Raw genomic sequence first — 20,096 nt, 5'->3', positions numbered from 1 at the left:
ACATTGGAGCTGCCTGAGACATGAACGGTGACCATCTTGTCTTCCCTCTTCTATTGGAGACCACCATCTCCTCCTTCTGACCTACCTGCCTCCTTCCTTCTCTTCCAGATCCCCAAGTCCTTGGTGCCCCATTACTGCGAGCTGGTTGGTGCCAATCCCAAGCTACGACCCAGCCCGTCCAAATTCCTGCAAAATTGCTGTCAGACGGGCGGTTTCATGGACAACAAGTTTGTGGAAACCAACCTCTTTCTGGAGGAGATCCAGGTGAGAGCTGGGGATCACGGTGCCTGTCCACCGAGGTTCGAGGTTCATTTTATTTATATGCCGCCCTATTCCCAGCGGGACTCAGGGCGGCGCACAAACCCAAGGAGGGGGGAGGGAAAAACACAAAAACTACAAAAAGTACAGGGCATTTAAAACAACCAACAGCCACACGATTCGAGAGCGGAAGGGAACTCATCGACCCCAGGCCTGCCGACACAGCCAGGTTTTAACGGCTTTTCATAAGGCCTGGAGAGAGGTGAGGGTCCAAATCTCTGCGGGGAGCTTGTTCCAAAGGGCCGGAGCCGCCACAGAGAAGGCCCTCCACCGAAGGCTCCTGGCCTGTGTCTGGTTGATTTTACGTCTCTCCATGGGGCTAAAGTGTAAAAGGAGGTTCTGTTTGTTGGTCAAAGAACTTGGTTCAACCCGGGAACATTTGAGATTTCAATCTCCATATCTGGAGGTGTTTTGCCATTCACACATTATTGCAATAAAATTCAGGAAATCTTTTTACTATTTTTTTCTGATCTCTTTTACTAAAATACGACGTGAATGTGCTGATAGATAGATAGATAGATAGATAGATAGATAGATAGATAGATAGATAGATAGATAGATAGATAGATAGAAGATATATTGATTGATAGATAGATAGATAGATAGATGATAGATTGATAGATATAGATAGATAGATAGAGAAGATATTGATAGATAGATAGATAGATAGATAGATAGATAGATAGATAGATAGATAGATAGATAGAAGATATATTAGATGGATGGATGGATGGATGGATAGAGATGATAGATAGATAGATATAGATAGATAGATAGATAGATAGATAGATAGATAGATAGATGTAGATAGATGACAGATAGGAAAGAGAATGATAGATAGATATAAGATAGATAGATAGATGATAGATAGATAGATAGATAGATAGATAGATAGATAGATAGATAGATAGATAGATAGATAGAAGATAGATGGATGGATGGATGGATGGATAGAGATGATAGATAGATATAGATAGATAGATAGATGATAGATAGATAGATAGATAGATAGATAGATAGATAGATAGATAGAAGATATATTAGATGGATGGATGGATGGATAGAGATGATAGATAGATATAGATAGATAGATAGATAGATAGATAGATAGATAGATAGATAGATAGATAGATATAGATAGATAGATAGATGTAGATAGATGACAGATAGGAAAGAGAAAGATAGATATAAGATAGATAGATAGATAGATGATAGATAGATAGATAGATAGATAGATAGATAGATAGATAGATAGATAGATAGATAGATAGATAGAAGATATATTAGATGGATGGATGGATGGATGGATAGAGATGATAGATAGATATAGATAGATAGATAGATAGATAGATAGATATAGATAGATAGATAGATGTAGATAGATGACAGATAGGAAAGAGAATGATAGATAGATATAAGATAGATAGATAGATAGATGATAGATAGATAGATAGATAGATAGATAGATAGATAGATAGGAGAGAGAGATAATAAATAGATAGAAGATAGATTAGATAGACAGACTGACTGACTAACTGATTGCTGTAGAATATACAGGCACGAAACCTCAACTTAATGGCCCCCAAAGTTGCTTATTCCAAGAAAAAAGGTATTAAATATCCTGACAGCCTTGTTGAGTGCCGGCTAGATTACGGGGTCTTTCCCACATGGGATCTCTATGGTGGGAATCCTTCTGCAGAACCTGGCTCCAGCTTGGTTGGAGATCTGGTCTGAGTGACCCCTCACCGTCCTTTAATTCCATGCCTCCCCTTTCCCCGAGCTGGAAAGGGTGGGGTGGGGGCAGATTTGAACCCATGACTCTTGGTTACTGCTCCCCCCCCCTGCAGATTAAGGAGCCGGCTGAGAGGCAGAAGTTTTTTCAAGAACTCAGCGACAATCTGGATACTTTCCCTGAGGATTTCTGTCGTCACAAGGTCCTTCCTCAATTGCTGATGGCCTTTGAGTTTGGTAGTGCGGGCGCCATAATCCTTACCCCGCTCTTTAAGGTAAGCCACTCTCCTCCTTTAGGAGACACCGATTGTGATGACCTGGGGCACGGCGCAGAGATAACACAAACACAAGCAATTCAAACAGCCTGTCAATTGCTAGCATTGCCATAGTGAGAGAAGGGGGAGGAGCGCATTCCACGCATACTTTCGGCTAAAGTCGAATCTCAGATTATGGCAGCAGGTTTGGGAGGGGTGCACCTCATTGGGGAATGTGATTTATGACACAGACTGAGGGGAGGGAAGGAACAGGGGTAAAGTCCAGCAAAAAATCAAACAAAGCATAGGCTTAACTGCAAACAGATCTTGCCTAATGGTGATCCTAATAAATGACTAGTTTTGCATTGAAACTTGGCTCGATACTCATGAATCAATTAGGGCATTTTTAGGAAACCTGACACCGCCCCTTTATTGCTCCAAATTTCCCCAAACACTCCCATGTTTCTGGCAAGTCCCAGGGCAAAGTGATGACAAACACACATACACACACACACACACACACACACTCCTCAAGCAACCTCGGGCTGCAAATAGTCCAGCCCAGCATTGTGAGTACCACGGCTGCACAGCAATAAATCCAACAGGGCAAGTTGAGGAGTTCAGGAAGCAAAGGAGCACGGCAAGTAATTTCAGAAATCTAGAAAGAATGCAAGGAATCCAGGAAAGTTCATCACTCCAGGAATTCAGCGTTTATTCCCGACAAATGTCCCTTCCCACAGCGGCTCCTTACATCTCAGTCCCCAGGTGTGCCTTGTGAAGAGGGGTGGGCGCTCTCCTCCTGAGTAGTCCTTGCTCCTTGCCTGTCTGTCATGTTCATCCTGGGATTCCTCCAATTTGGAGAAGGATAGGGATTGTGGTCAGGGTACTGAGGCTGTCTTTGTTTCCTTTAAATCTGGCACACCGCTTGCTTCTGCTCTTTGCGATTGTGGTGACATGCAGGCAACAACACTGCAATTTCTGGTCCAATTAATGTATACTTGTTTAAAAAAATGATTTGCTATTAAATACATTTCTTAGTGCTTATTAAACATCGGGTTGTCTAGATATTTAATTTGCTTAGCAATACAAGTATACATTCTTAATCTCCAACCCTTTTTTTTTCAACCAGTAGTAGAATAAATTCCATGCTTGATAGTATTCTGTGTCTTCTTTCTGTTTAATTTTCAATGTCAATCCATCCATTTCTGCACAATCTAGTATCTTCCTGATTATCTCATCATCTCGTGGTATACCTTCATTTTTCCAGTATTGTGTGAATATAATCCTTGTTGCTGTTAAGACGTGTAATATTAAATACTTTTCTTATCACATTTTTCTGACATTATGCCTAATAAAAACAATTCAGGTTTAAAATCTGCAGGTTTCCCTATTATCTTTTCTAGCCACCTGTGTATCTTTGTCAACATTTTTTTTTTTGCTTCAATCAACGTACACTTGAAGATATCATGGAAGTGTGACAGAACGCAATTCATGTTGCTAGTTTCAATTTTAAAAAATCAAGCCTTTTTCCAACAATAAAATAACAAGATATGTTAAAACAAATTAAGCAGACGTTGCTTCATTTGGGCAAAATTTGCTTCATTTGTACATTTGCACAAAGCTTTTTTTATAGTTTAAACTAGCCAATAACCTGGAATTCTCCAGGTATTTATTTATAGAGGGGAAATGTCCGGACCAAATGTAATTTCTAATGTTGGATTTTCCCCCTTACCAGAGGGAGCCCCATGGTGGACTACTGTGGCAACTCCACTGCTGTACAGTAGAAGCCATTTTATGGCAGTGCAGTAGAAGCCATTTGAAGGCACAACAGGCTGTATCTTAACAGAACACATGTGTGTGTGTGTGTGTGTGTGTGTGTGTGTGTGTGTATGTATGTATGTATATAATGGTTTTTATGTCAGGTAGCACGACTTATTTTAATTGTGATGCTTCTGACACAAATGAACAACCTGCTGTGTATATTCAAGATGCTTAATTAGAAATCTTCCCTTTCTCTCTCTTCCTCTCTTCCTACTCTGCTTTTCTTTTCCCATTTTCCAGGTGGGGAAATTTCTGAACAGCCAAGAATACCAGCAAAAAATCATCCCTGTGATTGTGAAGATGTTCTCTTCCCCAGATCGGGCCATGAGGATCCGTTTGCTACAACAGGTTGGTGTCCAAATCACAAAGAGAGTTATGAGAAAGGACGTAGTTGCGTCCTTGGCTCTTTCTTTAAATCGAATCCTAGGTTTGAGCCCTGCATGAGTTAAGCGGTTGAAATCAACGGGCTTTAAAGAGAAAACATCTGCTGTGAACTCTGTGTAGGCACCAGGAAGGGCATCCGGTCAATAATTGCTCCGCCCCATTCAGTTGCCCCGACTAACCTGAATTAAGGGATGACAGCAGAGTTCCCCAATCTTTCTGGGTTTTTGCCCCGGAGTTGAGAGAGGGGCCCAGGTTTGCGCTAAAACCGTGCGCTAACCCCATGGGCTGCATTCACACAGTTTAATTTTTTTATTTACCACGGTTTTAGCGCAAACCTGGGCCCATTCGGGGTGTTGTGCGAACCCGGGGCAAGCGAGAGAGAGAGAAATTGCGGGGGGCTTTTGTACCTCAAGCGCTGACTGACTGCCGGCGTCTCCCCTACAGATGGAGCACTTCATTCAGTACTTGAACGAGCCCACGGTCAACACCCAGATCTTCCCCCATGTGGTCCATGGTTTCCTGGACACCAACCCAGCCATTCGGGAGCAGACGGTGAAGGTGAGTTGTTGCAAGGGGTGTGAGAAAGGCCTTGGAAGGCGGGAGGCAAAAGATAAGATAAGAGACTGCTTCGCCCTCAGCTGCCTAACAGGTGGAGAAAGAGCGTTTCCCTAGTTTCAGAGGCTGTAAAAGAGACGGTGGGGGGTTCGTACTTTCAGACCTGCAAAATCTTGTTAAGGTAACCTTACACCTAAGCAGAATTAGCTCATCCTGTTGGGTTTCCTGACCGGGAAGACTGCAGTAGTGGGTTTCAGCTCCCGTTGCAATCGGTATGTTGCAGCGGGAGCCGGGCACGCACGCTGTGCACACATGTGCAACCGCCACCTGTGACGCTCCAGCTGCTCGGCGGAGCATCACCCAGGCGCCGTACTCTGTGGTGCATGTGCAGATGCCCCGTTTCCTTCAAATATAGGTAAGGAACGAGGGAGGGTAGGCGGGCCGTTCCGGTATGGGGGCTGCTGCTTCTGGCAATCACCGGTACCGCCTGCAACCTACCACTGGAAGACTGACAGATGTCAAGTTCTCTACTTCTTGGGGGGGTGGTCACGGAGCCCCTGACGCCCCACCCTGCCAAATGCGATAAACAGCCATTCATCTGTTGGGAGTCACCATCCCCCAGGGCATGTTTTTGGGGTGTGGGTGGCTCTTACATTCAGGGGAGGGATTGAAAAATTGCAGCAACCGGTTCTCTGCCTGATTACTGGGTGGGCATGGCCATGCTGGGCATGGCCATGCCTCCTGCACCATCGTGGGGGAGAGTGTCGTTTTCTCCCTCCCCAAACTCCGGAGGCTTTTCTCGAGCCTCCGGGCGAGCAAAAACAGCCTCTCCTGGGCTTCGGGAACTTCCGGGAGAGCCGTTTTTCACCTTCCCAGAGCCTCCGCGCAGACCAAAATGGGCCGCGTGAAGACTCCAGGGAGGGGAGGGGAGGGGTGGGTGGGGCCAGCCAGTCCTTGCAACTACCAGTTCAACGAACCAGAGGTAAAATTAAGCATCCAGTTTGCCTGAACCTGTGTGAACTGGCTGAATCCCACCCCTGCTTACATTATAATGGGGGGGGGGATGGAAGTGGGAGGGAGGAGGAGCCCGAAGCTGAAGTGGGTGAGGTCATCTACACCCTCCCTTCCGAACCTTTCTTCTTTGGCTGGAAAAAAGACCACAAGGTGATCCCAGTGTTGCTGTCTCTTAATGTCCACCCTGCGTCCAGGGAGTGACTGGGCCTCTTCCTCTAGACTATCCCCACCTCCCAGTATCCCCCACCCTGGGGCCCCTTCTCCCTGCCCTTGTTTGCCCGCCCTACGGCTTCTTGCTAAGGGGCTTCTTGTGTCTCCCGCACAGTCCATGCTGCTCTTGGCGCCCAAGCTGAACGAGGCCAACCTCAATGTGGAACTCATGAAGCACTTCGCTCGTCTCCAGGCCCGCGACGACCAGGGCCCCATTCGCTGCAACACCACCGTGTGCCTGGGCAAGATTGGGCCATACCTTAGTGCCAGCGTGAGTGGGCACGGGTTCAAGGAAGCAGCAGGCGGGGAGGGGCGACTTTTGGAGCAGGCGGTGGGAAGCTGGGAAACTTTAGAACAGGGATGTCCAACTGTGGCCATTATAAGACCTGGGGACTTCAACTCCCAGAATTCTGGGAGTTCAACTCCACTGCCCAAGGCTGGCTGGGGAATTCTGGGAGTTGAAGTCCAGAAGTCTTCAAGTGCCCAAGGCTGGACATCCCTGTGTTTTAGAGAGAGTTGGGAAGGAGGATGTGGTAAACTGGACATAGGATCACAGACAGGAAGTCCTCGACTTACAACCGCAATGGGGACTGGAAAATTTGTTGCAGTGCTTAAATAAGGCATCGCAGGACTGCACCTGTGTTTGCTACCTTTTTTGCTAGGGTTGTTAAGGGAATCTCTATGGTCATTGAGTGAATCACCATGGTCATTAAGCAAGCTATCACATGATTGTGACTTGGGAAGTTCTCCTTTGACTTAGTTAGCAATGATGCAAATTCTGGACACAGCAAGGTGACAAGTGGCTGAACGGCAGTGATGCTGTATTGGTCGTAAGTGCAAGGACCAGACATCAGTTCCGTTTTTCAGAGCTGTTATTCTGAAAAGTCTAGTGACTGGTTATAATTTGAGAATCACCTGTAATATGTGAATGTTCAATGGATTAGATATGAATTAAGATTAGAATGATGAAATGGGAAAGGACCTTAAGAGGTCATTTAGTCCAACCCCCTGCATGTTGCAATACATCTTGTGTGCCACTGTTCTTTGTACCAGTATTAGCCTTAAACGATGGACTTGCTGATATACAGGTAGTGCTTGAGCTCCGACCACAACTGAGCCCACCATTCCTGTTGCTAAGCGAGACAGTTGTTAAGTGAGTTTTTCAACCGTTCTTTCCATGGTTGTTAAGTGAATCATTAAAGTTGTTAAATTAGTAACACGGTTGTGAAGTGAATCGTTGAAGTTGTTAAATTAGTAACACGGTTGTGAAGTGAATCTATTCTCCCGCAATGAAATCGCAAAAACAGGAGCGCACGACCCGGGACACGGTGACCGTCATAAATATGAGTCCGTTGCCAAGCCTCTGAATTTTGATCCGGTGACCACGGGGAGGCGGCAAAGGTTGTAAAACTCTGGAAAACGGTCATAAAGTCATTTTTCCCCCCAGCGCCGTTGAAACTTTGGATGGTCACTAAATGAACTGTCGTAAGTCGAGGACTCCCTGTGTCAAATACTCCGAGGATTGTCCTTGGGGGAGTAAGAATCCTCCCTCCTTTTTGCTGCAATGTCTTATTCCAGGTGAACTCAAACTTGTTTCCGGGATCTTCTCTCTGCAGACAAGGCAAAGCGTGCTGATCTCGGCCTTCAGCCGGGCCACCAAAGACCCCTTTGCCCCCTCGCGGGCGGCCGGGGTCCTGGGCTTCGCCGCCACCCACAACTTCTTCTCCATGAAAGAGTGCGCCTTCAAAATCCTGCCGGTGCTGTGCACTTTGACGGTGGACTCCGAAAAAACTGTCCGGGACCAGGTGAGGTGAGGGGTGGCGTGGGGTGTGGTGGTGGTGGGGGAAACTCCCCTGGGGGGTTTCTGAAGGGAGGGCAGAGAATGACGTCCACGGGGGAAGCAGGTCCAGTTGAGGGATCCTGGGTGCTCTCTGAGCTTGGTTGTTTTCTTGCAGGCGTTTCATTACCAACCTAGCTAACATCATCAGTGCTTGTAAGGAGTGCTGTTTGCTGTTACTCCTTAGAAGCACTGATGATGTTGATAGTGAAAGAAACGTTTGCAAGAAAACAAGCAAGCTTAGAGAGCACCAAGGACCCCACAGTCCTCTTCCTCCTCCTCCTCCTCCTCCTCCTCCTCCTCCCCCTCCCCCTCCTCCTCCTCCTCCTCCTCCCCCCTCCTCCTCCTCCTCTCTGCAACCCCCTCCTTCTAGCACTGATGATGTTACCTAGTTAGGTCATGAAATGTCTGCAAGAAAACCACTAAGTTCAAAGAGTAGCAGGACCCTACAGTCCTCCTCTTCCTCCTCCTCCTCCTCCTCCTCCTCCTCCTCCTCCTCCTCCTCCTCCTCCTCCTCTCTGCACACTCAACTCCCTTCTAGCACTGATGATGTTATCTAGTTGGGTCATGAAATGTCTGCAAGAAAACAGTCAAGCACAGAGAGCACCAAGGACCCCACAATCCTCCTCCTCCTCCTCCTTTTCCTCAACCCCACATCCCTTTTAGCACTGATGATGTTACCTAGGTTGGCAATGAAACGCCTGCATGAAAACAAGCAAGCTCAGAGAGCGCCAAGGATGCCTCGTTTCAACCCTGAGCTCCAAATATTGTCCTCTGTTGGCAGACCCAGTTCCCCCATTCAGTTGCTCCGTCCTAGCCTCATATTGCACAGGTGCACCCCTGTAGGACAGGTGCTTTTCCACCAGGTGAATCTCTGCCCTACAGGTGTGCCCTTGAGCGATCCGAGGGAAGGACGCCAGGATGCCCAGGGTTACTGAGAAGGTGGGGTAGGAATGGAATAAAAATGAAAAATAAAATAAAAATGCCCGCATCTTTTGGTGCATTGGAGCCACAAATTAAAAGAGGTGGCTTTTGATAGAATAAAAAGCAGTCCTCGACTTACGACCATAATTAGGGCTGGAACTTCTGTTACTAAGCAGTGTGGTTGTTCATGCCCGAAGCCTGACCTTTTTTTTTGCCACAGTCGTTAAGTGAATCCAGCTTCTTCCACATTGACTTTGCTTCCTGGAATGGCCGTAAGTCGCTTTTTCAGTGCCGTTGCAACATTGAACTGTCACTAAATGAATGGCCGTAAGTCGAGGACTACCTCTAGTTTGCAGAGCTGTGGGGGAAGCTTTTGGTTGGGTTGGCCTTTAAAAAACAAACAAACACGTGTCTCTTTCTTTGCTCTTTTTCCTCAGGCCTTCAAAGCCATCCGCAGCTTCATGACTAAACTGGAGACCGTGTCCGAAGATCCTGACCAGCTCTCAGAACTCGGTGAGACCATCCTGACAACCAATAGGAGCCAAAGAGTCGGGTTTGGACGTCGGGCCTGGTCGTTTGACTAAAACAGGGTCAGCAACTGGCAGCCCAGGATTGTGTGCCCGGCTTGGCCCACTTTGCAAACCCCACCCCCTCTTCCTGCTTTGAGCTCTGGCCACACCTCCTGCTTAGGATGCGAGGCCCCGCCCAAGATATTTGGGCTTTGTGGATCTGGTTTGCTGGAATCATAGAGTTCTAGGGCTGGAAGGGACCTTGGGGGGGTCTCCAATGCTGGCTGGGGAATTCTGGGAGTTGAAGTCCACGCGTCTTAAAAGTTGCCAAGTTTTATTTATTTATTTTATTTTATTTAGTTTGTGAAACATGTACAGGACAGCAGGTATAAATATAAACATCATGGACATGAACGAAAGAAATGAATACAAATCAATGGGGACAGTGGGACAGAGACCATGGGCACACTGATGCGCTTATGCGCCCCCTTTACACACCTCTTAGGAATGGGGTGAGGTCCACAGCAGACCACTTAAGGTGGAAGCTGTGGGAGTTTGAGACTGTAACAACAGGAGGTAAATTGCTGGGAGGCAGAGGCCAAAGGGTGGGGGTGGGGCTACATTCAGCGTATAAGACGCACTTTTAGGGAGGAAAAAGGTGCATCTTATATTCCAAAATACGGTAATATATTAGAATTTTTAACCAAAAAACCCCTTTGTTAGCAAAAGAAAGAAAGAAAGGACATTCCTGACGTTACAGCGGTGTGACTTGAACCCAGGACCCTGCCCTTTCTGTCTCTCTCTCTTTAGAAAAAGATGTCCAGGCTGCGTCCATCAGTCCCGGGGTGGGCTCAGCAGCCAGTTGGGCCGGCTGGGCTGTGACGGGGGTCTCGTCGCTGACGTCGAAGCTGATCCGGACGAACGCTGGGGCCACGCCGGGGGCAGAGCAGGCGGCCGAGGACGCCCCCGTCAAGAAGCCGACGGAGCCCCCCAAACCAGGTCGGTGGGGCTGCTAAGCCACCCTGGGGAGCCTCCTAATTTAGCCAGGCTTCGAATGCTGAGGAGGCCTAAGGAGGCCTGGTCTGGATTAGATGGGCTGTGTGAAAGGGGCCAGTTTTGCAATACAGGGAGAACCATTCGTTTAGTCACTGTTCAGAGTTACGACGGCATTGGAAAACAGGACTTGTGGCCACTTTTCACAGAATTACGGCCATTGCAGCCCACACCCCGTGGTCACGTGGTCAGAATCTGGGCGCTGGGCAACTGCTTCGTATTTATGACGGTCGCAGGGTCTCCCAGGGACCCTTTTGCCACCTTCTGACAGGCAATGTCAATGGGGAAGTCAGATTCATTTAACAACCATGTCTCTGACTTAATAATTGCAATGTTTCACTTAATGACCATGGCAAGAAAGGTCGTAAAATGGGGTAAACTTCCTTAACAACTCTCCTTGCTTAGCAATGGAAGTTTGGGGCTCAATTGTTGTCATAGGTTGAGGACTACCTGTATATTTAAAACATTTATGTATCATCCATCCATCCATCCATCCAACCAACCAACCAACCATCTATCTATCATCCAATCATCAGTCTATTATCTATGTATCTGTCAACATCTATTATCTATATGCATCTTTCTATATCTATCTATCTATCTATCTATCTATCTATCTATCTATCTATCTATCTATCTATCTATCTATCTATCTATCTATCTATCTATCTATCTATCTATCTACCTACCTACCTACCTACCTACCTACCTACCTACCTACCTACCTACCTACCTACCTACCTACCTACCTACGTATCCATCCTAACAATCCATTCATCCATCCCTATCTGTCTGTCTGTCTATCTATCCCTATTATGTATGTATCTGTCAACATTTATTATCTATGTATATCATCTATTTCTATTGTCATCCATCCATCCCTATCTGTCTGTCTAATCTATATATATATATCTATAATCTATGTATCTGTCAACATTTATTATCTATGTATATCATCTATATCTGTCTGTCTGTTATCTATGTATATCATCTATCTCTATTGTCATCCATCCATCCATCCTTATCTATCTATCTATCTATCTATCTATCTATCTATCTATCTATCTATCTATCTATCTATCTATCTATCCTAATCTATATATCTCTATTATCTATGTATCTGTTAGCATTTATTATCTATGTATATCATTTATTTCTATTGTTATCCATTCATATCTATCTATCTATCTATCTATCTATCTATCTATCTATCTATCTATCTATCTATCTATCTATCTATCTATCTATCTAATCTATATCTATCTATCTATCTATCTATCTATCCTATATATCTCTATTATCTATGTATTTGTTAACATTTATTATCTATGTATATCATCTTATCTCTATTGTTATCCATCTGTCTGTCCATCCATCCCTGTCGGTCTGTCTGTCTGTCATCTATCTCTAAAACATTTATCTATATTTGTCTCTCTGTCTTCCTAGCTTACCTCTTTCTAAAACATTGATCTCCCTGTATACCTCTAGGCACCGGGGCCCCTCCTGCTTCCGAGGGAGCAGCTCCCAGCCCCTCCAGCGGGTGGGACGTGGAGGAGGAGGTGGGGGAAGAGGAGAGTGCGGCTGATCAGTGGGATGATGAAGACTGGAGCAGCTTGGAGGTAAAAGGTCACCGCGCGGGGGGTGGGGGGAGCTTAAAATGCCTCTTGGCCAGAGAGTAGAGATGGATCAGAGATGGCAGATCAGCACAATTCATTTGCAGGCAGTCCTTGACTTAACCACCATTTGTGTAGTGTGTGTGTGTGTTTGAAGTTACAACAGCATTGAAGGGACTTATGGCTGTTTTCACAGTTGAATATGTTCTGTAAATAAATTAATAGATGATAGATAGATGGATGATAGACAGACAGACAGAACCAGACAGAAAAATGATATATGATAGACACAGAGATAGCTAGATGGACATAGATAGAAATAGATAGAGAGAGAGAGATGGAGATAGATAGATGGAGATAGATAGATAGATAGATAGATAGATAGATAGATAGATAGATAGATAGATAGATAGATAGATAGATAGATAGCGATAGATAGATAGATAGATAGATAGCGATAGATAGATAGATAGATAGATAGATAGATAGATAGATAGATAGATAGATAGATAGATAGATAGATAGATAGATAGGGACAGACAGACAGAAAGAAAGAAAAATGATATATGATAGACACAGATAGCTAGGTGGATATAGAAGAGATAGATATAGATAGATGGATAGATAATAGATAGACAGACAGACAGACAGAGACACAGACAGAAAAATGATATATATTAGACGGACGGTCGGACAGACAGACAGACAGACAGACAGACAGAAGGTAGATAGGTAGGTAGAAAAGTGATATATCATAGACAGACAGACGGATGGATGGATAGATATAGATAGAAGGTCGGTAAGTAGAAAAAGGATATGATAGACAGACAAATAAATATAGGTAGGTAGGTAGGTAGGTAGGTAGATGATAGATAGATAGATAGATAGATAGATAGATAGATAGATAGATAGATAGATAGATAGATAGATAGATAGAAAGAAAAAAATGATATATGACAGACAGATAGATGGATAGATATAGATACAAGGAAGGTAGGTAGGTAGAAAGAGAGGGGGGGTATGGGAGTGAGGTTTTAGAGATGAGAGAGAGATGGACAGGTGTTTGAGAGATGATAGTTGGGTAGATAGGTAGGTAGGTATGAGAGATAGAGATGGATAGGAGAGGGAGGGGGGAGGGAGGGAGAGGTTTTGGAAGGGAATGGCAACTGAACTGCAGTGGCTGTGAGTTCTGGACAACTGAATGTCCCATTTTCCCTTTGTGCCAACAGCAAGAAACGGAGCAGGCGAAGGGGCAGCCCAGCCCAGACGACTGGAACAGCCCCGGCTGGTCAGAACCAGCCCAGACCTTCGGCAGTCGGATGGTAAGTCTGTTTCAGGCTGCCTCAAACTGACTCCCTGCTTCCCTGCCTTGGCTCCTTCATCCATCCTTCTGAGGTGGGTAAAATGAGGACCCAGATTGTTGGGGGCAATATGCTGACTCTCTGTAAACCGCTTAGAGAGGCCTGAAAGGCCTATGAAGCGGTATATAAGTCTACTGCTATTGCTATAAGTCTACTGCTATTTTCCATCAGCGTAGTTAGAAGGACATACCAGCAGGTGGCAGAGTGGGACTGGTCTTGCTCAGGGTTCAGGAGATTGGGATTGGGATGGGAGGCCACATGGTGAGCCCTAGCAGTAGGCTCGACTGGGAAGTACAAAAAAACATCCCGTGGAAAAACCAGAGAGCGTGTGTAAAAACTTCCAGGATGGGTCAAGGTCAGCCCCAAAGAATTAGCTTGGCTTGGAGGTCATTTTTGTTAGTTGGGGGACATTGTGTGGGGGGAGCATAACAAGGCACCTGTGGGGCTAGCGTCCCCCCTCAAACTCTGGAAACGATACAGAAAAATCCCCTTCTTTCTTTGCTCTAGACGTTTCTGCTCTTTCATGAGGACTAGAAACTTCCCGCCTTAAACGTTTCTCTAGATTTTGCACAGACGGGGCTTTTGCCTTCCGTTTCGTAGGTTACGACTACAGCCTCCGACAGGCAGGACTCCGACTGGAGCAGCTCTGCCTGGGATCTGGAGCCGTCCTGGAGCCCCAAAAAGGGAGCAGCTACCCCCACGGACCCTCCCCCCGCCAGCCTCGGCACCAAAGCCCCTGCAGCCCACCAGGACTTCAAACCGGCGAGCGATTATAACTGGGGGAGTGCGGGCTCCGGGGACAAATCTGACCCGTTTTCCTGTCTGGTTGGGAAGCCAACACCAGAGAGGCAGGTGCGTGGCGGCTCTGGGGTCGCAGCCTGTATTGGGTGGATTAAACCATGGTTAGCTTCATCATGGATTGTCGCTAAATGAATCGAGGACTGCTGAAAGTGGCATCAGCGAAGGAAACAGAGGCTTGTTATTCACCTTGCTCTGAGCCAGAAAGTGTCTGGGATGGTTTAATAGCCTTGTTGGCTGGGCTCACTTAACACATGTAGTTAGTTAGTTAGAGACAGATAAACAGAGTTGGAAGGTACCTTGGAGGTCATCTAGTCCAACCCCCTGCCAAGCAGGAGACCCTACACCCTTTCTGATAGGTGGCAGTCCAGTCTCCTCTTGAGAGCCTCCAGGGATGAAGCTCCCACAACTTCTGAATAACAGAATAATAACAGACTAATAGAGTTGGAAGGGACCTTGGAGGTCATCTAGTCCAACCCCCCGCCCAAACAGGAGACCCTACACCCTTTCTGACAGAAGGCAATCCTGTCTCTTCTTGAAAGCCTCCAGGGATGAAGCTCCCACAACTTCCGAAGGCAACTTCTCTTCCATGGGTTGATTGTTCTTCCTCCTTATTTCCAGGCTGAATCTCTCCTTGCTCAGTTTCCATCCATTCTTCCTTCTCTGGCCTTCAGGGTCTTTGGAGAATAGCTTGACCCCCTAACTCCTCTCTGGGGCAGCCCCTCAAATATTGGAAGATGTTCTCCTGTCTCCCCTGGTCCTTCTCTTCTCTAGATTAGCCAGGCCCAGTTCCTGCAACCGTCCATCGTAGGTTTTAGCCTCCAGTCCCCTCATCATCCTGGTTGCTCTTCTCTGCCCTCTTTCTAGAGTCTCAACGTCCTTTTTATAGTCTGGGGACCAAAACTGGATGCAGGACTCCAGGTGTGGCCTTCCTAAGGCTTTACAGAGTGGTATTAGTGCCTCCCTTGATCTTGATTGTATCCCTCTGTTAATGCAGTTTAGGATTGCGTTGGCTTTTTTGGCTGCTGGCTCCTATTTAGCTGGTTGTCCACTAAGACTCCAAGATGCCTCTCCCAGTCACTGCTATTAAGCCTGGTTCCACCCAGTCTCTATATGTTTGGTCAGTTACTTTGAAGGAAGTATTTCAACACTTCATGAACCAGGTTTTCATCTTAAGCCCATCATATCATCCATCTGTTTGGATGTGCCTATTCCATGAATGTAACCATGGTGTCTGGTTAATCCTGGTTTAGCATGTAGCTTCATCAGCCTCTTTTGTGAAGTTAGCCATGGGGGTTAGTAAACCCAGTTTCATTGCGTTGTGTGATGTTTGGATGCAGGCCGTTGAGTTTCATTCAGCAGGCTCTGGTTAAACTACTCCATGTGGGAACCTAGGCAGTGAATATCTTGGATGTCTGGATAAGATAGGGGTTAAAATGCACTTTTTGCTGAACCACAGGGTGTTCTGAGCTCCCCAAACACAACCAACCCTCTGTAATTGAAGCAATAATTCCTTTATTAGGAGCAAAACATTTCTCTCTCATTGTCTGCCCCATCTATTCACCTCCACCCCCTGCCTTTGATCCCCAGAGCTCGGGTGGGGCTTCGCTAGCAGCAGTGGCTCTTCTGTCCCAAGGACCAGCCCATAGATTTCCATTGCTCTCCTCTCCTCTGCCCCATCTATTCACCTCCTCCCCCTGCCTTTGATCCCCAGAGCTCGGGTGGGGCTTCGCTAGCAGCAGTGGCTCTTCTGTCCCAAGGACCAGCCCATAGATTTCCATTGCTCTCCTCTCCTCTGCCCCATCTATTCACCTCCGCCCCCTGCCTTTGATCCCCAGAGCTCGGGTGGGGCTTCGCTAGCAGCAGTGGCTCTTCTGTCCCAAGGACCAGCCCATAGATTTCCATTGCTCTCCTCTCCTCTGCCCCATCTATTCACCTCCACCCCCTGCCTTTGATCCCCAGAGCTCGGGTGGGGCTTCGCTAGCAGCAGTGGCTCTTCTGTCCCAAGGACCAGCCCATAGATTTCCATTGCTCTCCTCTCCTCTGCCCCATCTATTCACCTCCGCCCCCTGCCTTTGATCCCCAGAGCTCGGGTGGGGCTTCGCTAGCAGCGGTGGCTCTTCCGTCCCAAGGACCGGCCCATAGATTTCCACTGCTCTCCTCTCCTAACCCTAACCCTGAGTCCCACCCCGCCTCCTCTTCTGATTTGGTGCTGGAGGGGCCGCAGCTGACAGGCCACAACACAGGGACTAGAAACATGAGAATGCAACTTCTTCTCCTCTTAAAGATTGACCGGATCGCAACCACATCCTGAACCTCCCTGTTGTAGGGTGGTTCAAATGCCAAGCCAGCCTTTACACTCATATATTCTGTGCTTCTTTAGAAAAATTCCGATGCCCTCCGTGATTGGACCTTTGAGGAAAACTGGGCCACACTGGACTCCGATCAAGGTACGGTTCCTCCCCATCTGTGTATTTACCCATGTCATCCTCAACGTACGACCTCAACGGAGCCCAAACGTTTTCTCCTTGAGACATTTGTTAAGTGAGTTTTGCTGTTTTAGCAATAGCACTTAAACTTATATACCGCTTCACAGTGCTTTCCAGCCCTCTCTAAGTGGTTTACAGAGTCAGCCTCTTGCCCCCCGACAATCTGGGTCCTCATTTTACCCACCTCGGAAGGACGGAAGGCTGAGTCAACCTTTAGGAGGAAGAAAGGAAGGAAGGAAGGAAGGAAGGGCAATAGCAGTAGCACCTAGACTTATATACCACTTCACAGAGCTTTTACAGCCCCCTGTAAGTGGTTTACAGAGTCAGCCTATTTGCCCCCAACAATCTCGGTCCTCATTTTACCCCCCTCGGAAGGACGGAAGGCTGAGTCAACCTTGAACTGGTCAGGATCGAACTGCTGGCAGTGGGCAGAATTAGCCTGCAGTACTCCATCCTAACCACTACGCCACCAAGATCTTTCTTGCCACCATTATTAAGTGAATCAGTGCAGTTGTCAAATTAGCCACAAGGTTGTTAAGTGGATCTGGCTTCCCCATTGACTTTGCTTGTCGGAAAGTCACAAAAGATGTCTCCATGACCCCCGAACACTGCAACTGTCAGTTTCTGCACCGGAGACAAATTCTTTGTGTGTCTAATCTCACTTGGGCAAATAAAGTATTCAACTGAATTCAATTCAGTTCAGTTCAGTTGAATTCAGTTCAGTTCAGTTGAATTATAGCAATAGCAATAGCAGTTAGACTTATATACCGCTTCACAGTGCTTTTACAGCCTTCTCTAAGCGGTTTACGGAGTCAGCATATCGCCCCCACAATCTGGGTCCTCATTTTACCCACCTCGGAAGGATGGAAGGCTGAGTCAACCTTGAGCCGGTGAGATTTGAACCGCCGAACTGCAACTAAGCAGTCAGCTGAAGTGGCCTGCAGTACTGCACCCTAATCACTGCGCCCTCTCGGCTCCCTCAGTTCAGTTCAATTGAATTCAGTTCAGTTCAGATGAATTCAGTTCAATTCGATTGAGTTCAATTCAGTTCAGTCCAATTGAATTCATTTCAGTTCAACTGAATTCAGTTCAATTGAATTCAGTTCAATTCGATTGAGTTCAATTCAGTTCAGTCCAATTGAATTCAGTTCAGTTCAACTGAATTCAGTTCAATTGAATTTAGTTCAGTTCAGTTCAATTTAGTTCAATTCAGTTCAATTGAATTCAGTTCAGGTGAATTCAGTTCAGTTCAATTGAATTGAGTTCAGTTTACTTGAATTGAATTCAGTTCAGTACAGCCAAATGCAATTCAGAAGGACTCATCAGCCACCCAGTCACTTTCTCTTTCTTTCCCGGATCTCCAGGTCCCAGCAAGACAGAGCTGGCCCGGAAGAAACGGGAAGAGAGGCGCCAGGAAATAGAAGCCCGGCGAGCCGAGAAGAAGGCGGCCAAGGGACCCATGAAGTTGGGGGTCAGGAAATTGGAGTGACACTCCTGCCCCACCACGCCCTCTTCTTTTCTCCTCCTCTTCTTCCTCCCAGCGTTGGACACAGCTGGAGGCCTTCAAAGAGACGGCGAGAAGGAGGCGAAGCGTCTATAACTCTGGTTCCCCAACCCGGTTTTGAAACGTGGTGGGAAAACCGGGGTCCCCTCCATCCGGTCTTGCTCGGCGTGGGGGCCGCCACCCACACAGCCAGGCCCACCTGCCTCATCACACCTTCCTTTGCAACCTGCTGGCCGATTTCTCTGGTTTCAGATAGTTAAAACGTAGACTTCTGGAAGCCTTGGGGTTGTGGGGGTGTGTGTGTGTTGGCTCCGTCACCCGGTCGCTGGGCAAAAGAAATGGAGACTTTTGCACGGAGGCAAAGGACCAGGCGGAAGTGTGCGTGGGTGTGCACAGGTGTTAATCCGTGCCTGTGCCATCAGCTGACACGGAGGCAGAGAAACAAATTATGAATGAAAAGCTGTGAGAGGATTCCCACGGACCCTTGCCAAGTCTTTTCTCTTTTTTTCTCTGTTTCTGTGTCTCTTTATCTATCTGTCCTTCTTTCTGACTCTCTCTCTCTCTCTCTGTCTACTTCTGCTTTTCACTCTTTTCTATTTTTCACTCTCTTTCTGTCTCTCTCTCTCTGTTTCTCTTCATGTATTTCTTTCTGTCTTCCCTATTTTTCACTCTGTCTTTCTTTGTGTCTTTCTCTCTCTCTGTCTATTATCTCTATTTTTCACTTTTACTCTGTTTTTCACTGTCTCTCTCTATCTTTCTGTTTCTTTCTCACTGTATTTCTTTCTGTCTGCCTTTGTCTCTCTCTCTGTCTTTTCTCTATTCTCACTGTCTCTCTGTCTGCCTCTTTCTGTGTTCCTCTGTCTGTCTGTCTGTCTCTGTCTCTCTTCTCACTGTCTTTCTCTTTCTGTCTCTCTCTCTCTCTCTCTCTGTTTCTGTCTTTCTCTTCCCCCCCCCTCTGGTTTGCACATGCACACCAAACACTTGCCTTCGCTCGGCATAGCAAACTTGGTTAAAACGTGGCTTAATCCTTCAGTGGCAAGTATGAAGTGCCACAGCCTTGGTGCGATAGTTTGTAAATCTGGAAAACGGGTTAATTCCAATAAGGAAAAAGTGATGCATTTCCCTTCATCCCCTACAGACGTAAAGCTTGCAATTTGGCTGGTTTTCGGCAACCAAGGTGTGTGTGTATGATGGTGGGGGAGGCATATTTTGGTTTTCTCCCTCGGGGCTACTGAGAATTATGGCTGGAGGGGAGCGGGGGCAGCAACAAGAATCTCAATCCCTCTAGTGTTTTTTCTTCTTCTTCCTTTTAGTAAAATAGCTTGAAAACAACTCCAGGAGATGGTTCGGTGCAATTATTTTTACTGCTTTTACAACCTGGTTGGAAAGTACACATTTCATTCAAGTCTGGGCTGAAACCAGGCTGGGAAAAAACATCCTCAACCTCTCAAGTTACTTCGGAATTATTTCAAGGAACATTAATGTAATATATATATTACCTCTGGGTGAATGCACATTATATATATATATATATATATAATGTGCATTCACCCAGAGGTAATATATATATTACATTAATGTTCCTTGAAATAATATATATATAATGTGCATTCACCCAGAGGTTAAACCTCGTCCTGTTTAGGATATGGCTGGAAATAGCTTAGCTTTTTTTTTTTTAAAGTGAACATTAAAAAGGTTCTTTAAAAGTGTCCTGGCCAAAT

General features: G+C 46.3%; 1 protein-coding gene and 1 long non-coding RNA gene across 2 annotated transcripts in view; both read left to right on the top strand.

The window, feature by feature from the left end:
* SCYL1 (SCY1 like pseudokinase 1) overlaps positions 1 to 19,712 on the top strand; it is a 33,002-nt gene extending 13,290 nt beyond the window's left edge. Inside the window, exons 6-18 of the mRNA XM_087703064.1 lie at positions 109 to 264; positions 2,166 to 2,324; positions 4,365 to 4,472; positions 4,953 to 5,066; positions 6,403 to 6,558; positions 7,904 to 8,092; positions 9,486 to 9,561; positions 10,368 to 10,556; positions 12,099 to 12,229; positions 13,453 to 13,545; positions 14,185 to 14,436; positions 16,766 to 16,832; positions 18,236 to 19,712. Coding sequence (XP_087559190.1) covers positions 109 to 264; positions 2,166 to 2,324; positions 4,365 to 4,472; positions 4,953 to 5,066; positions 6,403 to 6,558; positions 7,904 to 8,092; positions 9,486 to 9,561; positions 10,368 to 10,556; positions 12,099 to 12,229; positions 13,453 to 13,545; positions 14,185 to 14,436; positions 16,766 to 16,832; positions 18,236 to 18,360 — 1,815 coding nt within the window. The 3' untranslated portion in view covers positions 18,361 to 19,712. The remainder of the gene's footprint in view (positions 1 to 108; positions 265 to 2,165; positions 2,325 to 4,364; positions 4,473 to 4,952; positions 5,067 to 6,402; positions 6,559 to 7,903; positions 8,093 to 9,485; positions 9,562 to 10,367; positions 10,557 to 12,098; positions 12,230 to 13,452; positions 13,546 to 14,184; positions 14,437 to 16,765; positions 16,833 to 18,235) is intronic.
* Positions 19,713 to 19,883: 171 nt separating this feature from the next.
* Positions 19,884 to 20,084, top strand: LOC148042276 (uncharacterized). Its single transcript, XR_015695225.1, has 2 exons — positions 19,884 to 19,932; positions 19,997 to 20,084. It is a non-coding gene; the product is annotated as an uncharacterized LOC148042276 (long non-coding RNA).
* Positions 20,085 to 20,096: the final 12 nt, after the last annotated feature.

Source organism: Thamnophis sirtalis, unplaced genomic scaffold (genome assembly GCF_051295495.1).
Source record: "Thamnophis sirtalis isolate CommonGarterSnake01/CBP01778 unplaced genomic scaffold, rThaSir2_p1.2 scaffold_19, whole genome shotgun sequence".
Taxonomy (NCBI): domain Eukaryota; kingdom Metazoa; phylum Chordata; class Lepidosauria; order Squamata; family Natricidae; genus Thamnophis; species Thamnophis sirtalis.
The sequence above is the reverse complement of the archived record's forward strand: the minus strand, read 5'-3'. Positions and strand labels throughout refer to the sequence as shown.